The sequence below is a fragment of the Falco biarmicus genome, chromosome 5 (genome assembly GCF_023638135.1).
Source record: "Falco biarmicus isolate bFalBia1 chromosome 5, bFalBia1.pri, whole genome shotgun sequence".
Lineage (NCBI taxonomy): Eukaryota > Metazoa > Chordata > Aves > Falconiformes > Falconidae > Falco > Falco biarmicus.
In genome coordinates, this window is record NC_079292.1 from 17,189,422 (window position 1) to 17,206,994 (window position 17,573).

At 42.7% G+C, this 17,573-nt stretch overlaps 1 protein-coding gene across 2 annotated transcripts in view; it reads right to left on the bottom strand.

Moving 5' to 3' along the window:
• The window catches only part of GSAP (gamma-secretase activating protein), a 50,031-nt gene that overhangs the window by 2,176 nt on the left and 30,282 nt on the right, over positions 1-17,573 (bottom strand). For both annotated transcript variants that reach the window (XM_056342119.1, XM_056342117.1), the window contains exons 20-30: positions 15,730-15,855; positions 15,227-15,282; positions 14,778-14,809; positions 13,029-13,090; positions 11,342-11,437; positions 6,874-6,944; positions 6,198-6,292; positions 4,949-5,068; positions 2,300-2,361; positions 264-368; positions 21-114 (exon numbers count right to left, since the gene is read on the bottom strand). In XM_056342119.1, the coding sequence (XP_056198094.1) occupies positions 21-114; positions 264-368; positions 2,300-2,361; positions 4,949-5,068; positions 6,198-6,292; positions 6,874-6,944; positions 11,342-11,437; positions 13,029-13,090; positions 14,778-14,809; positions 15,227-15,282; positions 15,730-15,855 (919 nt within the window). The remainder of the gene's footprint in view (positions 1-20; positions 115-263; positions 369-2,299; positions 2,362-4,948; positions 5,069-6,197; positions 6,293-6,873; positions 6,945-11,341; positions 11,438-13,028; positions 13,091-14,777; positions 14,810-15,226; positions 15,283-15,729; positions 15,856-17,573) is intronic.

The following is a 17,573-nucleotide window of genomic DNA, read 5'->3' on the forward strand; positions in this document are numbered from 1 at the left end:
AAGCAGAGAGTTAGCATTACCTTCATCCTCTATCTCTGCCAACACATTAGTCAGGTAGTTCAGCGGCAAAAACTCTACAGGGACCGAGCGTCTCTCAGGGACAGGCCTGCTACACTGCAAGGGAGAATATTTCAGGTTAGTTCAGAGTCCCACAGTACCAAATTGCAGTGTTATCTTTAGTGTGTTATAGTCTACAGCAAGGTCAGGAATCTCAACACCGTCAAAGCAAAAGATTACCAAAAAAACGGCCTGTGTGCTCTTACCTGCCTGTCCCCGAGCTTCTCAAGCAGAAGTTTCACATATTTCCGTGCAATGAAATTAGCATTTATCGGGTGATTCCAAAACTGACGAACCTTTTGACCAAGAACCTAGTAAGCAAAAAACCAAAAACCCCAAACCTCAGAACATAAACACAGGACAGTGGAAATTTAGGAGGGGGAAAGGAGGAAAAAACCTGAAACAAAATGCAGGCTGTAACACAGATGCTTTGCTTTCAGACACTGATGACAGAAACTAAGATGTCCTAATTTTTAGCTGCAGAGCCTTCCTTTCATAGCCAGTAACTAAAAGATTACAACACGCTTCCAAAACATGGGGAAAAAATCAAAACCTTGCTACACAGTACCCACCGAGTTACTCCGTTTCATCAATCAGTCTTGTCATTACCTCTGTCCTACTTTTGCATGCATACTTAAGTATTAATTGAGGCTTAAAATAACCCTTTCTCCTTTATTGTGGCTCTTTAGATCCATTCTCCTCCCAAAGAATAACCCAGATGCCCCACTCCTCAATGATCCATTCGGAACAGGGCTTCTCTCAGGCTTAGTTTAAGGAACCTGCAAAAGCAGAATGCCGACGGAACACAATCTGCATCCCATTATATAGGTCATCATCTTGGGAATTGATAACATTGATTCACAATCCCAAAAGCAAAACGGATTCAAAATCAGATGTCCCAAAGCTTCCAATCCTAACTAATAAGCAAACAAATAGGAACACACTGTGAAATTAGCTCCACCTTCTGCTCTTTTCCCTACCTAGATCTTTTTTCACCCACCCTCACTTTTTAGTTGCATTGCAATCCAGAGTACTGAAGGGGTTCATTTGGGAAATGCCATACAGTTTCAACAGTGCCTAAATACTTGCTTCTGATGCAACTGAAGTCACCTACTGAATCTAACCTGCTCAGAACAGTCCGAGTCACCCCAAAGCGTCCTTTTTGGCCAACAAACAATTATCTGTGTTTTTTTCCAAAAGCTGTAAATAGATACAATAAGGCACTGAGTCTACAGCGCGTAAGTAGCAGTACACGTCCCCTAAAGCACTCACAGCTCAGCCCTTTGCTTCCAGTCGGGGTTGGAATGGTGCTCCCCACCCACCCGGCCTGGGGCTGACCCCAGCTCACCAACCCATGCCCAAAGCAAGACACAGAAGACAAAGAACAGCCTGTGTATTTCTCCTTCCCTAGCCCTCCTCCAAACTGCTGCCAAAGAAAGAAGCCCTTGTCAGAGGAAAACTAAAGCAGCACTTCTGGCCATCTGAACTACATGTAGCAGCTCATAATGAGCAAACAATAAGCAACTTGAGAAAAGCCTGTTCTACAGCAAGGCACACCCCACGGGGGGATCCCTGGTTTCCCTCTGCTCACTGTGACGTCGTGCTTCCTCTGCAGTGCTGTGCACTAAGAACAGAAGGGGAAAAGGAGACGTCAACCTCCCATTCTGTTGGCACGTTTAAAGGAGCATCAGTAATTAGTTCCAGCACGTGGCTAAACGAGTCACCTTACCAACAGACAAGGCTGGGAGATTTCAGAGAGAGGGGGATCTTGTAATTCAATCCTCTCCACAGTTGTGGTACAATCAGATTTTACAGCTTTTACTGTACCAGCTTTTGAACATATTTGATAAAATGTACAAAACCAAATGCAGGTGTCACAAGTGAGAAAGGCATTTGTAGATGCTAAGAAACACACACAACCCCCCCATGAATACTCTCTAAACCCTGTTAAACCCTTATTGCTTTATGCAGACAAGTACTCAGCAGAACAGTGTCAGTGTTGTCTGTTTGATTCCTGTAAGGTACTGGAGACGCTGTGAAACACTACGGGCAAGTTGTAATTTAAGTTACCAGAGTACCCTACGGGTCACGAGCAGCAGATGGAGAACCTGTGGAGGATGAGGATATATCTGTGCCCTATTCGAATCACAGCTAAGTCCTCCATTGGCTTGATCCCACGCACAAGGAGGAATTTCCTATCGATTCCAAACTCCAAGAAATTACATCCGATGTCATAAGTTACCTCGGGAAGCCTCATGACAATACTGAACTTCAGTTTTTCGTTCTTCTCAGTGTCATCCAAATCTGTAAGAGAAAGCGAGTCAAAAACCACCAAAACAAAGAACAAACCAACCCCCAGCAACCACATCGCTAAAACTTTCAACTTTCACTGAAGACATTCTGAATAAATATCATCCCCATAATGAAATGAAAATTTATTTTGAAATAATGGCTATGAGGACTGTTATTTACATTTATACCATTTAATACCATTTACATAAATATTTTTCTGTGTATTTGCCCATAACCTCATATTTTATGCGACAACTTATACAGTAATTTAAACATGTTTTGACTAAGTAAAGCTCCAATATTTATAATATTTCATTTATCAAGACCAGGCGCAGATTAATACAGTATACTGTGTTGTCTCTTTCTTGAACACTGGAGACACAGCACATTACAAGGGAGCACAGCTGCAGCTGTGATGACATGCATTACTGTTAGAGAATCTTACCCCAGCGCTGCTTCGTCCCAGGAAACTTATGCTACAAGTCCCCTTTCCTCCCCTCCGATCTAGAAAAGGCAGTTAACATGGGTGTGATGCCAGCTGTGCCTGCAACGGGCAATTTGTCCCACTCTCCATTTTATTCCCCAGTCATCCCTACCATACATGTGCTGCTTTGCTCCTAAGCCTCCTTTGTGGAAACTAGCTACTTCGCTTCCGCTCAGAAGAAAGCCACATACAGAACACAATCTGCTCTCGATAACTACACAAGTTCATACAGAACTTAACTCTGACTTTTATTAACCTGACATTATATGTAGAAGACGTCCAACAAGTTCAATATTTACTAAAAACATTGAGATGCTGGGTCAGGTAGGCTTTTCTTTGCTTATTTTGAATTTTTAGTGCACAGAGCTTCAAGCCATTTGCCAATCCCAGCACTAGGATTACCTTAGAATCATAGGATTATTTAGGTTGGAAAAGACCTTTGAGATCATGGAGTTCCAAATCCACCACTAAACCATGCCCCTAACCACTGTATCTACACGCTTTAACACCTCCAGGAATGGCGATTCCACCACCTCCCTGGGCAGCCTGTTCCAATGCTTCAGCACCCTTTCAGGGAAGAAATTTTTCCTAATATCCAACCTCAACCTGCCCTGGCGCAACTTGAGGCCATTTCCTCTTGTCCTGTCTCTTGTTACCTGGGAGAAGAGACCGACCCCCACCTGCCTACAGCCTCCTGTCAGGGAGCTGCAGAGAGCAGTAAGGTCCCCCCTGAGCCCCCTCCTCTCCAGGCTGAACAGCCCCAGGTCCCCCAGCTGCTCCTCGCCAGACTTGTGCCCCAGACCCTTCACCAGCTGCGTTGCCCCTCTCGGGACACGCTCCAGCCCCTCAACGTCCCTCCTGAAGTGAGGGGCCCAAAGCTGAACCCCGTGTTCGAGGTGCGGCCTCACCAGTGCCCAGTGCGGGGGGACGGTCACTGCCCTGGCCCTGCTGGCCACACTGTTTCAGATACCAGCCAGGACGCTGCTGGCCTTCTGCCCCCCCGGGCACACTGGTGGCTCCTGCCCAGGGCTGTCACCCAGCCCCCCCAGGCCCTTCCCCCCAGGCAGTTCCCAGCCCCCTGCCCCAGCCCGTCGCGCTGCGCGGGGCTGGTGTGACCCAGGGGCAGGACCCGGCACTGAGCCCTGTTGAACCTCCTACAAGTGGCCTCGGCCCATCGGCCCGGCCTGCCCAGCCCCCTCTGCAGAGCCCCCTGCCCTCCCGCAGGTCAGCACTGCCCCCAGCTCGGTGTCACCTGCAAACTGACCGAGGGTGCACTCCGTCCCCTCGTCCAGATCGTTGATGAAGACATTAAACAGGGCTGGCCCCAGCACGGAGCCCTGAGCAGCACCTGTGACCGGCCGCCAGCAGGATGTAACCCCGTTCCCCACCGCTCTGGGCTCGGCCAGCCAGCCAGCTTCTGACCCAGCACAGAGTGCACCCGCCTGAGCCATGAGCAGCCAGATTCTCCAGGAGAATGCTGTGGGAATGGTGTCAAAGGCTTTACTAAGGTCCAGGCAGACAACATCCACAGCCTTTCCTCATCCACTAGGCAGGTCACCTTATCATAGACAGAGATCAGGTTAGTCAAGCAGGACCTGCCTTTCATAACCCCACGCTGGCTGGGCCTGATCCCCTGGTTGTCCTGCACATGTCACGTGGTGGCACTCAGGACGTTCTGCTCCATAACCTTCCTGGCACTGAGGTCAGGCTGGCAGGCCTGTTCCTCTTGTTTCAAACATAATCAAAGCAAAAGCCGAGGACTGGATAACAGATTAACTTCCTTACAGATATGTGTGCACTTTCATACGGTCACAGAAATCCCCCAACAAATTCAACAATGATCTTTCGTATTCATTTTTCTAAGTCTCAGGTGGAAAAACCGTAACCTCAAATGCTCCCCAAACAAGGATTTCTTTGTCTGCTATGGTAAGCCTCAATCAAATAGTTTGAGCCCTAATTTTCTCCTTTCAGCTGGGCAACACCATCAGCTACAGCCCTCACTGGATCAGCGCTCTGAGAAAAGCTCAGTCTCCTGGGCAGTAAATCCTGTGTCTGAGTTTGAATGGCTGAAAGGGCATCACTCTTAATTACATGAACATATGAAACTTACTGTACCTTTCAGCAATTTCCTGACACATGTTTCTGTCAAATGCAAGACTCCGTTATCAATATAGTGCAGGAGGGTGTGCAGAGGGAGACATCGAACACCAAGCCCCAAGTGCAGAGTGTGAAAACCTACGAAAGAGAGAGAAACTCGTTTGGTACAACTACTCGGTGGTTTTTTTCTAAGTCCCTATTAGAGACTGGCATTATTCTAGCTAAAGCCAACACTCTCCTTAACTTCTGTTTCTAGTTGGTGAGGGAATTAGTTTATCAAAAGTAACATAGTCTTATTCAGGCATCCTTTAAGTCCTCTGAAGTACAATCCTGTCACAAAGCAGAAAGAAAGCCAACACGACTGAAAACAGTCATTATAGTCATACACGGTCATTGAACATCTCCACGCTGTTGCTCTATATCTGAATTCTTCTATTAAATTGTCTTTTTTCTCCCTCTTTCCTCCTCTAATTAATCAAAACCTGGGGCCTCACCACCCTCAGTGCCTGCCACCCACACATTTGCACACAGTGTTAAGCCTCCGATTTCTTACTTAACATCAGCCAGATGATGGTCTTGTTATTACGTGATGCCATTATGTGGCAGCATTTGCGCCCACACAGCGTAAGTTTGAGGGACTACCTCATACCAAAACCAGTTTCAAAGACTGAAGACAGATCAGGAAATAATAACTAGTAAGATTAAACAGAATCAGAAAACATTAAGTCGTCTTTCACTAGCAAAAATAAGCGAGTGATTTGAAAAGACTCTAAGCAATTACGAGGAGCTCTAGGAAATAAAAGTCTACTATCAAGAAAAGCTCTTCCATCCAGTCTCGAGCCAACAATTTCAGGATAAAATTGAAAAATATTAGCAGGGCAACAGCATGGGGAAAACCACTCTTTTTTTGCTCCAGAATAGGATTTTCACTTGTAGACTTTGACACTAAAGTCCAGTTGTCTAAGAAAAATATATAAATGAAAGCAGTCTAAATCTTAGTCCTAAGCTAAGACTGTGCCCAAACATTCCACTGGAAGCTGAAAAGAGAACTAATCTTCCAACTTGTTGTCTCTATTTGTAGTAACTATTCAGTTTTCTTCATTTCACTTGCACATGTTTATGGAGGGTCTTCCCTTCTCTATCTTGAGTAGATTTCAATACTGCCAAAGCTAGCTTGGCACACGTGCTGCAACTACTGCTCTTCTGGGAGGAATTCATAGCATTGCTCTCCTCACTTACGATTAAAACAGCAGAACATAGGACTTACCAGGAGGTAAAGGCATACACATGCCATTTGCAGCTTCCAGAATCCGACTCATGATGTGGAACACTGCAAACTCTCCCGCACTTCCTCTCTCGTCACTGTATTTAACAAAAGTAGCAACATATTAGGAACCTGAGATGCCCCCACGCTCCTGAAGATACAGTCAGCCTGTTGTACTACATATGCACTGAATGCCTGCGTTCTGGGTGAACTGCAATGGGATGCTATCTTATTTATTTAGTTGACTGTCATCTAACAGCACTAGCTGTTCGATGTTTAACACCCAAAGTCTTTATCGTGTCCCCTTTCTCACTCCCCCACTACTCCTTATTTACAAGTCTCTCAGCAGTACCCGGTATCAAGAGCAAAAGGTGAAATAATATGAGGGCTGGCATAACTGACCTGGCTTTATCGGTGTTTAACACCCACTACCCCGGCTTAAGACCACTATGAACTCAGCAACTCCAACTCCAGCCATAAAACTGCCTATATGATCAATATTCATGGTGGCTTAGAGAGGGCCGGCGGGATCATTAAAGTAAGAGTACATGACAGTCACATTGGCATCCACAGTAGAGGAAGCACTGACTGTTCAAGTGAGTAGTAGTGCTGAAGACCAAAATTATTATGCCCATAATTTAAACGGCAGGCTGAAAACTTTAACAAATGACTTGCTCACAAGCAGAAGACGCAGGAATGAAGCTGGTATCTCCTCCAAACTTCTTTCATTATTCGATGTACCAGATTCAGCTAAAACAAGAAAGAGAAGACTGAATATTTCTAGCAGCCTGTATACAGCAGGTCCTTGGCCTTCATTCATTTCATACAGTTACATTTCAAACTTCTCGTGAGACTCCTACTAAGACTTCAGTATTTATCGTTTTTCCTAGGGGCTTAAAATGCAAAACCAATTAAAATTTGAATTGTAGCTCAACTGCCCTATTTCAGAAGTTTAAAGTAAGTGCTTCTTCAAAGTACTGTGCAAGACATACAGCATCTTAACACATTGTACTTCTTGAGGATCAACTGATCTCACAGCCCTGCATCAAATTCTCAAAGATCTATTTGCCATGAAAGCAAAAACTGCACGTCCAAGCGGCTGAGCATTTGGCAAGGAAAGGTCCTGAGGGCCCAGACACAACTGGGTGATGCTGAAGACAGCAGAATACTCAGTTTGCTGAGAAAAGTCTGTAGGAAGAATCACAAATCTAGCCCTTGCAAGGAGTAAAGATGAGACAAACAAATGCTTCTCTTTCTCCATTGAGTTTCCTTTTTGTCCGTAGTGAAGTAAAACAATGCCTTGGCCTACACTGTTGCTTCTTTCTGCTCCCAGACTGACCTCCAGTACAGCCTATCAGCATACGAAAGACACAAACCCTCTTCTCACTTGGGCCTTCTAAGCCTCTGCAGCTGAAAGAGAGAACCATACATGCAAGAGTTGAAATAGCTTCCTCTAGCTAGCCCCTCACAGCTGTCACGTGTAACTGCTTCCATATCTCAGCAGCAGTATGGAGACACTTCCTCTAAACCTTCTATCTCTGGGCCTCAAAGTACAGCGATCAATCAATCCCAGGAAACTCTCAGGAAGCAAGTCTGACCCCTGTTTTGCAGAGAGGTGTCACGTGAAGTTACGAACCCTTTCCCCTCTCCAAGATGGCCAGAATCCAGGAATCCTTTTTCCCCAGTCTTCTCTTCATAGGCTTTGCTCTCTCTGACCTCTAACTTGTCACAGGCTCCAAGCAAGAGAAAAACAGGACACACGGGAGAGGTTCATATGCAACGGCCAGAACAGGAATACTGATCTTCAGTGATGCTCCTGCGTGCTCTCCTCTGTACCTCGGCCAGAGAGCTCTACAAGGTAGCACCTTCTCCTGCCACCACTCCAGCCTTGCACAGCTACCTGAGGCAGAATAACCGCCTAATGCTTTCCATCTTCAGACTTTCTGGATGCAGTGGAAAGCTCCACTTTAACCTCTCTGGAGAATGGCAGGTTTTCTCCACTCATTTTCCAGGAAATGAATGATTTCCAGTTTTTAGAGAAGGGTCACAAGAACTGCACCTGCTGCTGGAATGACTTTCATCTCTGGCCAGCACACAGGGTGCAGCTAAGGCCTCTGTATTGGAAGCTACATCTGGATCTGAAGATCAGCATTGAGGTGAAGGGAAGGTTCTTACAAACTCCAAAATCACCTATTATTGTTTGTGCAACAAGAATTGTTTTCACAGGTATGATACTCTGGAATTCCCTGCTTAACAATACAGCAAACTGCTGCTTTCCCAGCGTATAGAAAGATAACAACTTCTTAAGTCATAGTCAACCTAGCTATCACGATATATTTAAATCTTAAATACATACATGCTTGTGACATGACACCCTCACCACCAGCACTACTCACTTTGAAGATCAGCATCTACCATCTATGATGGACACTGTAGAAAATATATGCAGAAAGAGAAGCCATGTCTCAAACTTTTTTCAGTACATAACATACAGGATAACGTGCATGACAGAAAGGAAACGTTTCGGTTTTGTAAGAGGGAGTACACAGCAGCTTCCTCTCCAAGGCTAGCACCGGGCCTCTGGAGGAGCTAAGTTAAAGGCCAAACCCATATCTTCATGGCAAAGCCATTTTTCATTTAGTAACAAAGATGTACAATATGAGATTTTTTTTCTGGACAAGCATCAGAAGCCATCACCTCTGAGTGCTCTGAACTAACGAGAGAACATATGATCGACCCGAAGACAGTGCACGCAGTAGGGTCTAGGCTCACATTTGCAAAGCACCCTGCTGTCTTGAAACGCCTACGTTTCCAGGCAACAGTGCTGAGTAGACTGAAGTTCCACTAAACTAATTTGGAACCACAAGTGCTCAGCTCCTGTGGCTGTGTCTATGGGAAAGACATGAAAGCAGCCAAAGGTGGGGTGGAAAAAGTAAAAAAAGGAGCAAAGAAGAAAAGGGAGTACGACAAGGTCTTGCTGTCTTCCAGATCTCCTCCTGTGTGCAGGGGATATGAGGCAGTCACCCTCCTTCTGAGGAAACTCAAATCCAAATGGTGTCTGGCTTCTATTCCTCTGCAGTTGAGACCGCATCAGATGATAGCTCCCACAGACGTCAGCAAAAAAAGGTGCAGCCACAGCAGCGACTTCCAGAGAATTTCAACATTTTATTCTGGTCTGCCTCTCCCGTGCCACAGGCCGGCTGTTCACTCAGCCTCCCCTTGCGCTTACTGTCAGGGCAGCAAATGTCATGCTGTCTCTCTAAGTTATTTCCCCCCTTTCCTGTCCCACTGAAATGAAAATAGTAAGAGAAACAAATACAGAGCAAAGCTAAGATAAAGCGATTGCAGGGGAGAGAGAGAATACGGACATACAAACAACTGCTGCAGATGGCATGTGGACTGCTAACAGGCATCCTCAGGCTCTGCAGACCTCCTCGGCAGACAAGGCCATTCCCACCAAGACATTTCATTTACGCTTCCCCGCGTTACTTCTCTGTATACACACACACAGAGCTCTCTGACAGCAGTCAGGCACTAGTCTGTTGGTTTATGAGAAACTGTCAATGCTCCCATGCCTTGGCTATTTTGACTTCAGCTGCAATTGATGTATATAGTTGCTACACCACAGAGTCCTAGTCTCAGCCGCTCCTTTGCTCCTGAACATAATAAGAACATGTTTTATGAAAGCAAACAGACAAGCAAATAATTTCAAGTCTCTTGCTGTTCCATTAGTTTCAGTAGCTCAGCTACATGCTGCTTCTACAGAAAACTGTTGGAAGAATCAAAACAAATTGTTCCCCTGAAGAACTTCCAAACATTTAGGATATAGAAAGGTTTAATATGTATGAGTTTCTGATTAGGATGAGGGGAAATCCAAGCCTAATCATTAAATAATTTCTAACGATTTCCAAACAGCACCCAAGATAAGCCAGCCAGAGGGCAGAAGCAATTTTCAGATGTACTGTGTTTTTTTATGGTAGCTTTCCTAAGAATGAGAAGTCTGTAAATTGAGTTGAGAGAATTCTTACTTTCAGTGAGATTAAAAAAAAAATTATCCTGAGAGCCTGCTGACAGGGAGTGCTAAGATTTGTTTTGATTGTAAGATTTAGCCTACAACTATTTAGTCTTGCAGACCAAGGCTGCATAGGTGTTCTCATATTGTTTATTTTTGTTTATATTAAGAATGAACAAATGATAACTGGAAAACAAATGAAAGGAGAATAAACATTCCATCTGTGCTTTTTTCCAGCACTATTTTCAGGTACAAAGTTTTGGTTCATGCTGTACTGTCCCTATTTTAATCAGCCACTAGTTTTTCTTTCTTTCCTGTAAAGACAAAGAAAACACACTGCAGAATTTGTCGAGCTATAGAGCGAGGCCTGAATAGAAAATTCAGTAACCTCAGTGGAAGCTGCAGCAGTTCAGAGAACACTGTGACATTGACAGCACAACCAATTTGCACAGGACTTCCCCAAAAAGATGCAAGCATCCGTTGCCACAAGAAAGTTTCCTGAGACTTTCACCCCTAGAAAACAGCACTTCGGGAGTTTCTACCGAACAGTGTGGCAGGGCTAGGATGAAAGACAGAAAAGAGGATGAAAGACAGAAAAATAGGAATTTGAAAAGCAAGTTTTCACTGTAGTTTACATTGATTTCTTCATGCAAAACTCGTCTCCTGTTACAAAATGCCTACCTAAGTCGGTATGTAGAAGTAGTAATGATTTACTCTCATGTCATACTGGAGTGAAATCTTTCTTTCTTAATTTGTATTTCCCTGATGGCACTTCCATTATTCAAGACAGGCAGCAATGTATTCTACAGGAAACAAAATGTATCTAAAGGACATTCTTTCAACTTTCAGTAAGCGTTCGCATTTTCAGTTCTGGGAGCGGACCATATTTGTACAAGCTGTAAAGGGAAATGTTTCTTCTGTATTCTGAGTGACCAATACAACTCTCTTTAATATCATGTAAGTATTATTACTTCCTTTATCAATATATACAATATTAAACAGCAAAATAAGGTTAAACATCTTAAAAACAATCCCCTCCCATCAAATATATGCTATATACCCACACAGTACATACCCAAGACCCTACCCTCCAAAACACACTTGCTCACAATAGCGACTATGAAATCAAACTAACCAGGTTTGCAACGTAATCCAAAACTATTTGGTCAATCTTCTTTTTTCCTATATACTGTAGATGTCTCATAAGGTGATCCTTTAGCTGAGCAACCATCTAGAAAAAAAAGCCAACAATTCAGTGACCTTGGGCATCTTCAAAAAGATGCAAAATCTCCAGCAGGTGCAGGGCCTGATCAACAGGTATTAGCACAACAAAGCATTTCCCTGTTCAAAATGTCCAGTTCAGAGCAAGACCCCAAGCTACCATACAATCTCGCCAAATTCAACAGCAGGTATGAATATTCAAAATGGCTACTTGATGCAAATTCAGCAAAATGAGTGCTAAGTTAACTTTCAGTGACATTGAAGAGAAAAATCTTACAGTTCTTTCATCTCTGGGTCAGGCCAAGTGAACAGGGTGAAAGAAGGACTGTAAGATGAACATTGAATCCTGAGAATATAAGTATTTATTACACACAAATAAACCCGAGGGATTTTATGATAGAGAAAACTAGCACAAGCAGAGTTTGTGGCAGTAGCCAAGAACCTGAGAACCAAAGTGATTAATGGCAACTTCAGGTTAAACATTAATTGTGAAGTCTTTAAAATCAGGTGTTTGTTATCATACCATCCATGCCACTCCCTACCCTCTCCTTCCCGAAACATCCTCTGACCTCATGTAGCTTTAGGTTGCAACACAAGTCCATGCTGGTTCTTTGCTGAGAACTACTATGAAGCATTAATTTGTTTCAAAGCTCAGAGTAAAACTGAGGTAAATAAAAATCTCTGCTCAAGTTTACAAATCGATTAATCTCAATGTGTCAGGACAGCAATATAGCTAATTAGGAAAGCACAGACAAAGGACAGCAGTGACCTGCTTTTTGGATCTGTCTGAATAAACTGTAGGGAAGGAAACTTCAGACAACGAGAGGCAGAATTCAGGAACAAGGGGACAAGACTGCAAAGAATGAAAATCTGCCTTAGATTTGGACAGACAGGAGTGTTGATACGCTTTTCACAAACGCAGTTCTGAGATCTGCCAGTACAGGGTGAACAGTTTTATTTAGTTTTAAAAGTAAGAGAACAAGAGATAAGCGAAGCTGTGTATTTAGAAAGAGGGAGGACACGTACAGATTTGAGATGGGATTTATTACCCAAAAGCACAAGGACGGTAGATCTTTTAGGGAGAACATCAGCAAAAACAATGCAAAAGAGGAAGGGACCTCAGAATAGCCACAGCAGTCCAAAAGGTGAGGTAGAAGGAAAAGACGACAGTAAACAAGGTGTGAAATTGAGAAGCAAGAAGATCCATGATTTTCAATTTGAGGAAAGCAGTGGGTGGGGAATTCACTTACACATGTTTTATGGTGTAAAGTAATCCAAAAACAACTGACAGATTACAAAGAACTCCAGGAGGATGGAACAACAGTTCCTAGCCAAAGGAAAGTTGTATTGGGATAAAGCATTTTGACCAATCAACCTTCCACTGCTCTTTTTCCCCTATGCCTTATGATATCATATGCCTTATGATATCACGAGTTGTTAAGATGATACCATGACTACGAACTCTAAAAGTTAGGCAAGATCACGTTTGTCCCATAGCTACTCTGAGCGAGCTTCCACTCAGCACTGAAACTTATAAGCTTACTCTTCACATTTGTTGAGGCTGTGCGTCCTCTAGTGCACACTGTGACAAAAGCACATACCAGTCCCATTAGTAATTGCTGCTGATAATCCTCTTCTTGAAAGAGAGGTACTAGCCTTTCCTCTGAGGAAAAAAAAAAAAAAAAAAAAAAAGAGCAAGAATCATTCAAGGACATGACACTATTGATGAGACTTCAACCAGCTTCAAAACTATTCAGAAATATACACAAACAGAAGTCGTGGTTTGATCTACTCACCTACAGAATAAGATAGCAAAGAATCAAGGACTGCGTAAGAGGGAAATGAGGAATGGAAAATAACTGGGTGTCCGCCATCTTCTCCCTCAAGCGCTTAACACAGGGGAACACAAGCCTGTCACGCCCCTTTCACAGTTCATTTGTGTTACTCTTTTCTTTGATATTTAAGTAAGAGTTATCACACAGCGTCATGGTAACACATATGCAATATGTGGCAAAACTCTGGCAAATGCATACGCTATTTAGATCTTGTCATTTACAAACAAACAAGCTAGAACAGCTGCATGGGTTTTCCATGGAAACGGCTAGACAGAAAGTAAATACGCCACAGAATCACCTCCTACTTTCCTGGTCCTCTCCCATGGCCTGGTTGCTTCTGTTATTCAGATATGCAGACCACTATTTAAAAGAACACAACTTGTCTAACTAAAATGGAAGGAGGTTATAGTATCTACTGAAATTTAACACCCTGTATTTCCTAATCAGTGCTTTTTGTCTACCAACAGCAACGGAAGAAAAACAATCTCCTATTTCATCAGGCAGCATAAAATCAAGTCAGCATTTTACAGACCCAAGCGCTAAATTTTTACGAAGTTATTTCCAGCCATCTTTTCTCATCTTAAAATGTATTTACTCCATCAGTTAGCACCACAAAGGCCTGTGTTGCTTGATTTTTAAAGGACCTGAAGAAAAATCTACAGGGAAGATACACTACATAGATGTTTGTTACTAGCTGGCTGCTATCTAGAAATTCTCTAGTAACAGTTAAACACCTGACTTGTTTATTAATAAGTCCTTTGGGAAAACACGAACCTGAGGGTTGAAAAGTTGGTACAAGGTCCCTCAAAGTCAGAGCGCGTAGCAATAACCAGCAGTGCTGAGGACGGCTGGTGTTAGAGACTGGAAATGAATGCACTGAAACTTCTTCTTAATAAAAGCAGCGAGCAGCACTTTCATCAGCATCACTTCACAGCCCACAGTGGCAGGGCACATAGAAGGCACTGATGTGTGAACAGCAAGAATGTAATTTACTACTAAATTCTGTTTTACTTGTTTGTGACAGAGGAACTGAGCATCACAAAATCTCAACTGTTCCTGGCCTAGGGAAATTAATCACATCTGCTTTCTCTACACCGTGATTTTTTCACCAGCCATAAACCTCCTACACTGAGGAGTTCCACAGGCAGCTGTAAGTGGCTAAGACTCAACAGTAACAAGGTCTCATTGGTATTCTGCTCCAGGAGAAAAATCCTGAAGAAGAAATCCTTAAGCAGACAAAGGTTTACTTCTCATTTTGTTAGACTAAATATGAAATAGGAAGTTTATTTTCAAGGGTTTCCTAGTCAGTATATGATCCTACCACTACTGGCAGACAGAAAGTTTTCCTCTAATTTAATAGCCACTCATCTTAATGCCTCAAACTCTTCAAGGCTGAAAACACACACAGCAATTATTTTTCAGCCAACAACAACTAGATGGAAATATTCTAATAAACTAATAAAATTTAAAAAAATAATTTCAGCTAGGGCTTACATCAAGACAAGCTTTACTTACCAGAGTCCCAAGCATCCAGATGAGAAAGCACCCTGAAGTTTGAAACAAAAATCAGCTTGTTTCATATGCATTACTCTGAAGGATTTCATATGGACATTAAAAAGCTTAAATAACCCTTTGATCTCTGAAAGGCAGCTAAAGAAATCCAAGAAATGTGACTACATTTATTAAAGATATTAAATAGCATTAAAACCCCTTCTATCTATCTAAGTTGCAGAAGATTAACTCTTCACATCTACCATAAATTCTCTAGCTCTAGAGGCCTGGATATTTCAGATCATGCTGTAGTGATTACAAGGATTCCAATAACTGATTTTCAGCTGGATTAATCTTCTTTAAAGTAAGATATCTAATCAGATACCTAATCAACTACTTAAATGGCATGTTAACTCCTTCAACATACTTCAACAAAACAAGAAAGGGTAAATATAATAGAAAGCTGTACCTACTTTTTGGCATTTTCAAAAATATTCCTCAAATACGCTGTGGTGGTTCTGTCCTCTCTCTGGTTTGTAAACAAACAAAAAACCCCAAATGAACAAAGCAGAAGGACAATAAAATACTCCCTGATAGAACACAGATGAGAAATGAAGCTGGTCTTCCCTCTGAATCGAAATGATGTACAGTGGGGCTTCAACCCACCTTCCAACTACCCATGCTCACAGGCACTCACACACATCTAACCTACATGGCAATACAGGTATGTGCAAGCTCTGCTTTTGTTCAGTTTCTCGCCTTTTAACCTCTTTTTTATTTATTCTCTATTTTAACAGAGGAAGACTTACAGGCAATCACCTTTTACATAAAATGACTGCAATTCTTTGCACTTCTCATAATCAGATACCCATTTCTTTACACTCAAAATATAAAAAAGGCAGCTCTTCTGTGCTTGGCTTAAAAACATCCACTTCAGAGGCAGCTCTGGAGACTGTTTCAGCACATGCACATTTACCTCTTCCGAAAGGTTACGCCACTCCCTCCTGAGCACATTACTGCGGTAATGCAACTGTGGCTCTGCATACTTGACACTCTCCAAGTTTGAGTTGAGTTTCTCCCAGAAGCCTCTGGAGTTTTGGAACTGCAAAGTATTGCAGGGAAAGCATGAATACAGGCTGCAAAATACCTCATCACTCTCCCACTAAGTAATTGGAAAGAACTCTGATTAATGTCGCTTTGTAACAATCTAAGTGAAAAAATGTTAAAAAAGTTATGCTGGTTTTGCCCGGTACTTTATTTCCTTGATTTGATGGCAGGGGTAGCACTTACTTAAACTTGAGGTCAAGATTTGGTGCCTGTATTGCAGATACTTTGCCACCTTTGGATCCTTAAGTCACTGGGAAGAAATGAGCACTGCTAGGTCATAATCCAGCTGACCTATTCCTCGTGTTTGGGCTGGGAAGAACTGCACCGCAGACTACAGTGATTATTGTCTAGAGTACCGCTGACTGTAAAAGGAGCCTCAGGCAACCAACTGAGATGTAAATGTCTACACTTGGCCAAATAAATCCCATTCCTAGCTTCCAGCAGTTCTAAACAGAGGAACACCCCCACGACCCCGGAAGCTGCAGGCTGCCACTATTTTCAAGCTACATTAATACTTACATTGCAAACATCCACCTACCAGCCTCAAGTACCAGTGCCTCATCCCAGAAAAGAAACAAAATCCAAACATTTCCATAGCAATTCTAAAGCCTTCAACTCTAATGCTGCAACTAATCGAAACTCTGCTGTGAACAGACAGGAGGAAAAAAACCAAACAAATACACACTTGTGTCCTGAGCTAGTTCTTGGACTAAGTATAAAGATTTGAAGCTGCCGTTTATAAATGGGGGTGATGTGATCATTGCTGAGGAAGAGATGAGATTAAGGCAATTCTTCTGGGCAATTTTGAAAAACAGATGGTACTATCTGTTCTTGCTCCTCTTCACATACGTTTGTCTCCCAACAGACACTACAGTATTGCCATTCCAAGGAAGAGAAGCACGAGTTCACACTATTCCTCCATCTTGCATTAACACACTGGATTTTGCTCTCTCCCCCCTACTTTTCTACAATGACAGTAACTTTAGAAGAAAAGTTCAGAAGTCCTTAAAACCACTTCCTACTGTCAACTACAATTTGTCAAGGAAAATAAATTGCAAAGACTCAATCCTGCCAGACACTTCCCTCTTGCTGCCAGTGCTGGTTGTCACTTCATTGTTGTAGCTGCAGCAGAGAAAAATAAACCTAATTTTTGCTTCACGTTAGTTACATTTAGCAGCTGGAAACTAGGAGTGCATATAGCACCGTATGTTCACTCTGCTGAAGCTAACTAACAAGATCTACAACCTACTACTACAGCATGTTGCCTAAATGTTACCAATATGAACTCAGAGAAATGTCAAGAATACAGCATAAGGGTATCATCTAATGACCGACTTATGCAACTGCGACAGCACCACCACTGTAAAACTGCACTCAGGCCACACTGGATTTTGTTTGATGTGTAGCAGGGGGAAAGCAATACAGCAAGTTTCTTTCAAATATTAAATCTGTAACAGGAAATGGTAGACGTCAGAATTAAAAGCAGACACCACGGAAAACCTGCACTGTATTAGATCTCTTTAAAAAGTCTAATGTTTCAAATAAAGGATTATTTTAATTCTGTTATTTCTTGAGAATCATCAGGACAAGGACTAGAAAGAGAAGGCTTCTTTGTCTTAGGTGGTGTTTATTTTGCAGACATTTCTACAGAGAGTCAGGAATTAATACCTAAGCATGAACACCTAAAAGACGTTGTATTACCAGAAGTCAAAG